This window comes from Nerophis ophidion, linkage group LG15 (assembly GCF_033978795.1).
Source record: "Nerophis ophidion isolate RoL-2023_Sa linkage group LG15, RoL_Noph_v1.0, whole genome shotgun sequence".
Taxonomy (NCBI): domain Eukaryota; kingdom Metazoa; phylum Chordata; class Actinopteri; order Syngnathiformes; family Syngnathidae; genus Nerophis; species Nerophis ophidion.
In genome coordinates, this window is record NC_084625.1 from 54,253,773 (window position 1) to 54,263,344 (window position 9,572).

Consider the following 9,572-nt stretch of genomic DNA (forward strand, 5'->3'; position numbering starts at 1 on the left):
CATTTCCTGGTTATGACACCACTAAGGCACATCAAACAACTGAAAAAAAGAGTCAAGTCGGTGTCTCTTCTCAAACACTTCACAGGCCCGCTTGCCTTCCCCAGGACTGAGTGTGTTCCTCAGATGCCAAAACCCTTACCTTGTGGGCCTTTTCATTGATTTTTTCTGTGAATCGGCAACCAGAGAAGAGGTTTTCTGGAACAGAGGATGGCCTGAACAGCAGATCCTGCTCTGGAGGGACTATTAGAAGCTGGGGAAATGTGAACTCTCAAAATGCAAGGTATGTTCTGTGAATGTTTCACTTCCCTTAGTTCCACAGATCTTGTCAAAAAGTCTGAAGGAAGCCTTGTTCTTTATCTGTTTCTAAACAACTGACCGCCCCATCACTCTTTATTAGGGGTTTAGATGCCGAAATTACAATTTGAAACTCAGGTTTGATGTTCAGATCAGTACAGCGAGGGAAGTGAATGCTAGCATAAACCACATTGGAACTCCGTTATCTGAATATTTGTATTACAGTTTGTGGTTTTTGGAGCATGGGAATGTGGACATGTGCCAAGCCCTGCCTTGCACCGTGGAGCATTACAAAAAGACATGTCGTCATCGCCTTGTAAAAACGCCTTTAATGGCTTTGACATCAGGTCATCACTTTATGTTGTTCCCCCCGTGGCTTTGGAATGTCACGATACATCATGCTGACATAGAACTTCATCAGCGCTGTCAGAAATGGTGTTTTAGCAGCAGTTGTTAAACTTCAGCAGGTATGAAATTACAAACTTCATCGGTTACAGTTTTTAGTTATATTTTAGTCAACCGAAGTAGTAAAATGATAATTTTGCAGAGTTTTTCTTCTATTCTTAGCAGAGTAACCTCTTGCATCACCAAAAAGCCATATTTATTTGATAAACATCAGGTGTCTCTGATCAAGCTCAGACTTTCCTAACAGGATTTTAATCAAAATGCACCCGATCAGGCCAGACTGTCATTCTCGGCCCATGCTACCCACGTTCCCTTTGGGGCCCCGATTTCCACAGCCGACTCCAATGATGAACACCCCCAACTTGTACAATGTACCACAGCAAATTAGGCCGCCAGTGCACCTCAATAGTCATGCCAATTTTCACAATCCCAGTCAGGTGAGTCACTCACTCCTGGAAAGCAATCATCCATCAGAAAACATCTTGAAATGTTGCCGGCCGAATCCAGGGCAAGGAGGGGAGTGTTGCTCCTGTGCAGGTTGTGTAGGGGACATCGGCAGCTGTGGACAACATGTTTTGTTGTGTCAGCTTATTGGAATGTCGCTTCAAGCAGGCGAGTCAGAAAAGAAAACATGCTCACTGGATTAAAAGTGTTTGCCCCAAGTGACAAAGTTTTTTGAGATTGGTTTTAGGATGCGGTCTTGGAGCATGAGTTGGACAGGTAGATCTGTTCTGGGGTGATTAAGAAGCCTGCAAGCTAAGCACTGACTCTCAACTGTCCATTTTAAAGTTCTCACCCAACTGATTTAAAGTATTTTTGATATGAGTACTTCTTCATGCTCTGTTGTGGTGGTTCATCTAAGTTCCATCTGGAAAGCCCCCCTACACCCTGTCTCTGCGCCCATGACTAGTCAGTACCTGCAGTCAGCATGTATTTCTTTGGGAGTGATTTTCATTTCACTTTATTTGGCATTGTGCAAGTGAGCAAAAAAACAACAACTCTTATTGGCGTACAGCGAGTGTAAATATGTCATTTTTTCTGTTCTCGCTGAAAAAGGTGAGCATGTTCAAATTGTACCCAACTGTCCAAACGACCCTACGGGTTGCGAAGAGAATTTATAAAACTTTTATAATTCTGATACTATTCTTAATTCTGCTCAACACTTCTCAGTTATCCCCTTGATTTTGATTTGGGAGAAAAATGAGAACCGGTTGATAACCATCAACTTTGTTTAGTTGAGAAGTAACATGTGTTAGAAACTAGGGTTGGACAACATACCGGTACTGATCAAGTATCGCCGTCCTAATTAGTTAAACACAATACTTTAATGCCTTTGAAAAATGCTGGTACTTTTTTTTAAACTCAAACAAATGGCCTAAAGCAGGGGTCGCTACCTGGTAGACTGCAGTCCATTTCTTTGAGTTAGCTGAGGAACCATTGGCTGAGGAGCCTAAGGGCAGTGTGAAATGGGTGGCAGCAAAAAGTAGTCCGAAGCTAATTTTGTGTACGTGGTTATACTTGTAAAGCGCTTTTCTACCCCTTTTTAAGGAACCCAAAGACTTGTAAAGCGCTTTTCTACCCCTTTTTAAGGAACCCAAAGCACTTTGACAGTATTTCCACATTCGCCCATTCACACACACATTCACACAATGATGGTGGGAGCTGCCATGCAAGGCGCTCACCCGGACCCATCAGGAGCAAGGGTGAAGTGTCTTGCCCAAGGACACAGGATGGTAGAAGGTGGGGATTGAACCAGTAACCCTCAGATTGCTGGCACAGCCACTCTACCAACTTCGCCACATGGAATGAATGTCCCCTCTCAAGTGGGAAAGGAGCATGGGCAGTTGTGAGATTTAGAAGTTCTGGCCAGACATAATCGGCCTCAACTACCCGGCTGGGGAAAGGCTCTGAAACCACTCCTTTTATAGAGCCAGCGGTGAGAAATTGGGCAGGTGTGGCAAATATTATTGCTGAAATCCTCTTCCACGCTCCATGAAGGCTGTTAGCCACCTTCCATGTGAGGATGTTGCTTTACAATATGTCTCGAGACATGTTTGGGCTGGGCATCACCTTAGCCCGCAGCTTCTATAACAAGACTGACCATGCTTGACCGTAGACAAGAAACCTGGTTGCCTCTACGAAGCCTAACTTATCCAAACTAACTTAAGTTAATCTGCGACTCATCAGACCACAGGACATGCTTCCATTCATCTATATCCTTCCTCAGCTTGTCTTCAGCCAACGTTTTTCCGTTTTTTGAGTCCGCTATCATTTTTAGAAGAGGATTCTTTTTCGAGCAACAGCTCTGCAGAGCAAATTGATGCAGTACGGTCTGAGCACTGACAGGGCGATCCTCCTTCCTTCATCTTCTGCAGCAATGCTGGCAGCACTCGTACGTCTACTTTACAATCAACCTCTGGATAAAATGGACCATTTTTAGGACTATTCTAAGCGGAAGCCGCTGTATGGTCTTGACCACCCAGCAGCAGATCATTGTTGGGGTGTGGGTACGTTTTACTTTAGAACTGGAGCAACAATGGGATTTCTTTTTTCAGTCCCAAATCATATTGCAAAAAGCATGACATTGGGAATCAGAAGAAAATGAATAAGGCACATGATTTTTGTTTCTATATATTTATATAGCAATTTTTCTCTTGAGACTTCACATATCTACTATTTATCTACATTTTTAAGCGACATGTAAACCAGTGTGGTCGCTTGGCCAAGGACACAACGCCACTGACAAGGATGGCGTAAGCCGGAATCGAACCAGGAACCCTCTCGTGTCATTATGTTTACAGTAAATGTGTGTAACATTTAATATCCCCTTTAAACAACAGCAACTGTCGCATCAATGGCCCGTGCAAAACGTCCTAGGACCACACCCTCAGCAAATGGTAGGACCATGCAGGTATAATTCCAGACTCCCGTCAGCTTGATGTTGACCACTTCTTGTGTTCAGATGAGGGCCCCGTCAGGAATGATGATGACTTCTGGGACCCCTCAAATGGTTCCTGTTGGATTTATGTGAGTTATTAAGCGTTGTGGGTTATTATCTTTTAACTTTACTAGTCTTCCATTCATGTTCTCTGTCCTGTTTGTATGTCAGACATTTATTCAAAGTGGGATGGATAAAGTTTAAACTATTCCTGAAATATTCTTATCTTGATCATCTTTCTATTATTTCATATCTTTGTAGGAATGGAGAAATTTTGTTTGAGCAGGTACATCCCTTAATGTCTGCAGCACCTCCCCAAAACCTCTTCACATCAATGTAAGATTTCTGTGGAACAACAAATCCAGCTGTCTGGTTTCTCTTTTTAAAAGCATAGTCTAGATTTAGGACAACTATTTTATTTATGGAAGTTAATAGTTTTTCTTTGTTCTGTTCTGCTTCTATATCAGTAATGCGAGGAAGACTGAACACGTGCGGGAGCGACCGTATATTAAGAAGCCGCCAAATGCTTTTATGTTGTTTGCTAATAAGTACAGAGAAATAGTCACCATGCAACTGGAAAAGAGAGACAGCGCATCTGTTCATGTGGCCCTTGGTAAAATGGTAGGTTTGCTCGCTTAAGTGCCACAGATTTCAAGATATCATTTTGGGGAGGGAAGGTGTGCAGGCAATGAATGTTCCATAAAAGTAAACGCAGGAGACGGTCAATCCTTTCAATGACCGTGATAGTTAAGGAATGTATGAACATGTGGTTCTTCACTAGTGGTGTCAGAAAACCAGGTCTGTCACAAAAACTACAAACCACAGTAGCATTGTTTCCTTTGAAATAGTTCCATTGGAGGCCTAACACTTTCCTGGCCTTTGCCACACCTTTATGCAGTTCGGGAAGGATTCTTCCTGGAAGGATTCATTCTGGAAGGATTTTTTTCTGGAAAGATTCTTTCTACAAGGATTCTTTCTGGAAGGTTTTTTTCTGGAAAGATTCTTATTGGAAATATTCTTTCTGGAAGGAATCTGGAAAGATTATTTCTGGAAGAATTATTTATGAAAAGATTATTTCTGGAATGATTCTTTCTGGAAAGAGTTTTTTCTGGAAATATTTTTTCTGGAAAGGTTCTTTCTGGAAGTATTCTTTTTGGAAGATTCTTTCTGAGAGATTCTTTTTGGAAGGATACTTTCTGGAAGGATTTTTTTCTACGAGGATTCTTTCTGGAAGGTTTTTTTCTGGAAGGATTCTTATTGGAAATATTCTTTCTGGAAGGATTCTGGAAAGATTATTTCTGAAAAGATTATTTCTGGAAGAATTATTTATGGAAAGATTATTTCTGGAATGATTCTTTCTGGAAATATTTTTTCTGGAAAGATTCTTTCTGGAAAGGTTCTTTCTGGATAGATTCTTTCTGGAAAGGTTCTTTCTGGAAGTATTCTTTTTGGAAGATTCTTTCTGAGAGATTATTTTTAGAAGGATACTTTCTGGAAAGATTCCTTCTGGAAGGATTTTTTCTGGAAAGATTCTGAATGACAGTTGTGTGTTTTGTTGTCTTTTCAGTGGAAGTTGCTCCCGCAGGCAGACAGGGACAAATATTATGAGGAAGCCGATGCTCAGAAGCGACGCCACGCACAACTGTATCCTCGCTGGTCCACCTGTGAAAACTACGTGAGTTCAGCTTGACTTGTTTGTGATTCAACATGACCAAGTAAAACTAAAATCACCTTTTTTTCAAGGGGAAACGCAGGAAGCGGCGGAAAAGTAAACTCCCATCCAGTGTTTCAAGTAAGTCACGTCATACCAACTCAACCACCACCTGTGTAGTTTATTACATGACTGGATCACAAATGGTAGCCTGCTTTTCTGATCATATTGAAAGATTGTGTAGATTGTGCAGGGGTACCTAAAGTTGTCATTGATCCACAAGGACACCACTTATAATAATGATAATGATAATAATAATAATTCATTCATTCACACATGGTGGGTTTAAGCTAAATAAGCTGGGCTTCTTCCAACTAACTTTTTGGACATGTTGAATTGTTTAAGTGTAAATATGTTGTGACTCCAATGTAACTTTTGGAGCATGTCCAAAGTAAACTGAAGTATTCCCAGTCGTTTGCCTTCAGGGTTGATTATTCGATGAGTTGGTTGGTCACTTGATTGGCTTGCCTGCTTGTTCTTATTGCAGGGGATACACCCGACTCAGAACATATCAGTAGTATGAGTATGTGTCTTGATCCAGTCCAGACAGGCATGATGGCATCGGAAGAATTAGACTCTTCTTCAGCCACGACTGGTGCAGACACTCCAGAGAGCATGCAGTACAACTCCCAGTCTCTTTCTGCCCTGAGTTCTGACGAGTCCGAGGATGCAGCCACTGAGGAGAAGTTTACACAGTTGCCATGTGTCGAGAATGACATTCCGCTGGCTCCTGATGGACCGACGCAGGGAGAAACTCTTGAGAATGACCAGGCACTGAATCTCCTCGATTGTATGCTTCTGTCTCCTGCGTCTCAGATTGAACTCCAGAGTGTCGGGGATGGCTTCCAATTGTTCCTGGAACATTTTGAGCCAGAGACTGTCGCAGCACATACAGAGACTGAGGAATCCAGAAAGCCTCTGAGTTTAGAAGAATCACAGCAGCTCATCATCAAGCTATTTGACAACCCTGCACTGACAGGGAACATCATGGTCGGGACCCAACAGGGTCACGCAATAACAGCTAGTTCCTCCAAGCCTCTGAGCAAATACATTCAGTTACCTTCCACTGCCGAGAGAGGCAACTCCAGTCAGACAATGGCGATCGGGACCTTGAAACAAGAGGTCGAGGTCCAAATAACAATGGGACATCTTGAAATTCCCAACTCTGTGGCAGTCGATGTCAAGGATGAACCCCAGCATCCCCTCGCCATCCAAAGTCAGAAAATAACACAAGTGGCCATTGCCCATGTTGTACATAATCACATGTTAGAAGCAGAGCCGCCAAGTCTACCGAGTCGAGACAAAGCTCTCCAACTACCATCTGGGAACGATCTTAACTCCTCTGCTGGACACTCGTGGAGCTTTAAGGAAGAGACTCTGGCTCTGCACAGCCAGAAAATGAGAGTGTCCCTTCAGTCTCTGAGTAAGGAAAACCTGTCTGGACAGTTGCCACATTTCGAGTGCCTCTCCTCTGCAGAAGATTCAAGAGAGGAAGACCTCCTCCAGTGCCTCAGCTTTGGTGACGAACTGCAATTGTCTCCTGATTTTAATGCTGGAAGATCGTGAGTTGCTGAAGTTTTTCACGTTTGCTTTTGCGTCTCCCAGGGCTGGACATGTGGTGGCAAGGAGGGAACCACTGTTTACATACATTAGAATAGTTAACAAGGTCTCTCACAGGCTTTCTGTATGGCATTTTTGGTACAGTGTTGCTCATCAAAGGAGGGAACCACTGTTTACATACATTAGAATAGTTAACAAGGTCTCTCAAAGGCTTTCTGTATGGCATTTTTGGTACAGTGTTGCTCATCAAAGGAGGGAACCACTGTTTACATACATTAGAATAGTTAACAAGGTCTCTCAAAGGCTTTCTGTATGGCATTTTTGGTGCAGTGTTGCTCATCAAAGGAGGGAACCACTGTTTACATACATTAGAATAGTTAACAAGGTCTCTCAAAGGCTTTCTGTATGGCATTTTTGGTGCAGTGTTGCTCATCAAAGGAGGGAACCACTGTTTACATACATTAGAATAGTTAACAAGGTCTCTCAAAGGCTTTCTGTATGACATTTTTGGTGCAGTGTTGCTCATCAGACACTGTTGGAAATAGTTTTACAAAACTGAAGGTGGCTTTAAGGGGGTTAAAATATATATTCTTCGAGTCTCCCCACACTACAGTTGATATTCTCTTGACCATATATATATATATATATTTTGTATTATCATTAGTTTTATTTGATTTGATCTGCATGTTGCGTCTTTTTTCATTTTTATTTTGATGATGTGCGACATAAAATCCGACAGCATATAAATAAGGGTTATCAAATGTAACATTTTCCTGAACTGGGAGACACACGCAGGTCAAAATTGTATGCGTGAAGTCATGAAAATGATTTCAAATGTAAATGATCAATGCAGACTTTGATTAAGCTTAGTGTAAACATTGTCCTAAACTGCTACTCATGTGTACACATTGGAAAGTACCACATAAAGTGATGAAGGTCAACAGAATGATATTTTTGTTTTAAATCTCCTAGTTACATATATGTTGTTATATGTTTAGTAATGAAACCATCTCTTTCGAAAACAAACAAAAAAAAACAGCGATTGGAAGCATCAACTTTTTACATGCCTGTGTTTTTATAGAATAAGAGATATTTATATATACATACATATATATGTATATATACATGTATTTTTGTATCAAATTAATTTATTGAACTATTATGTGTGCTTAGAGTGCAAGGAAATTCCCTTTTTATAAATAGGCTTCATATGTCTGCCCTTCCCTCAGCAATTATTCTTGCCGAAATCTTGTTTTTGTTCTGTGGTCTAGTGAGTTGTACCTCCATTGAGGATTTGCACACCTCAAAAATCTGAAAAGAGGGATGGGAAAATTTATCACAATGTGGACTTTTTTTAACAACTGCAAAACAGTCTGGTTGATTTGACCATCCTTCTAGAACTCACTTTTACCTTCTCAGTTTACACATGACAATTTTCATACTGCTGCTGTGACTGCACTTTATGTGTACTTTTCTCCAGACTTGTACAAGTCTGTATCATGTATCCATGTTCTGTATATATATGTCTTTGTATACAATGTATATACACTTATTTATGCTGCTATGTAACACTAAAAAAGACACGAATGGCCTGAATCAACAACCGAGTGTGTGAACAAGCCTGGAGAATAAAAGAGATTCTTAGTCTGGACCTGTTTGAAGTGACTCCTGATGCATCAAAGACTGAATGTAAAACACTGCCTGTCACCCACACATTAAAACAACATTGCTACAATAACTACCTAATGGTGTTATTTTCAGTGTGACCAATTCTGATGCAGACATAACATGTCGTATTTTATGTTTATGTGCCCCGGACCAACATCAAACAAGCTGCGACCACGGAAGAGACTCGGGCCGCACCTTGGACACCACTGCCCAAGACCTAATATTTGTTTTCATGGGTTATGTCATCAAATACCAGCTTACAAGGACACAACACTTATACTACAGTTTGAAAGTGCTCATATTGTGCTGAATTTCCCCCAGGAATCAAAGTAATTTCTATTCTATTCTAAATATAGAAAAATAACTCGTCATCATTGAACTACGGCATTGTGGTACTTTACATCATTTACATAATGTAGTCATTGGCAATGTGGTACTTGACATCATTTACATAATGTAGTCATTGGCACTGTGGTACTTGACATCACTTACATAATGTAGTCATTGGCATTGTGGTACTTGACATTTACATAATGTAGTCATTGGCATTGTGGTACTTGACATCACTTACATAATGTAGTCATTGGCATTGTGGTACTTGACATCACTTACATAATGTAGTCAGTGACATTGTGGTACTTGACATCACTTACATAATGTAGTCATTGGCATTGTGGTACTTGACATCATTTACATAATGTAGTCATTGGCATTGTGGTACTTGACATCACTTACATAATGTAGTCAGTGACATTGTGGTACTTGACATTTACATAATGTAGTCAGTGACATTGTGGTACTTGACATCACTTACATAATGTAGTCAGTGACATTGTGGTACTTGACATCATTTACATAATGTAGTCATTGGCATTGTGGTACTTGACATTTACATAATGTAGTCAGTGACATTGTGGTACTTGACATCACTTACATAATGTAGTCAGTGACATTGTGGTACTTGACATCATTTACATAATGTAGTCATTGGCATTG

The 9,572-nt window shown here is 40.8% G+C and overlaps 1 protein-coding gene across 5 annotated transcripts; it reads left to right on the forward strand.

The window, feature by feature from the left end:
* Positions 1 to 8,646, forward strand: LOC133569781 (transcription factor 7-like 1). 5 transcript variants are annotated; one of them, XM_061922391.1, is made up of 7 exons: positions 1 to 3,596; positions 3,662 to 3,726; positions 3,899 to 3,973; positions 4,105 to 4,258; positions 5,205 to 5,312; positions 5,381 to 5,429; positions 5,836 to 8,646. In XM_061922391.1, the coding sequence occupies exons 1-7, from the start codon at positions 3,504 to 3,506 to the stop codon at positions 6,912 to 6,914; spliced, it is 1,623 nt and encodes a 540-aa protein (XP_061778375.1). In that variant the 5' UTR covers positions 1 to 3,503; the 3' UTR covers positions 6,915 to 8,646. The 5 variants fall into 5 exon arrangements, with proteins under 5 accessions (XP_061778375.1, XP_061778376.1, XP_061778377.1 ...); XM_061922392.1 differs by having other exon boundaries at positions 5,890 to 8,646; XM_061922393.1 differs by having other exon boundaries at positions 1 to 280.
* Positions 8,647 to 9,572: the final 926 nt, after the last annotated feature.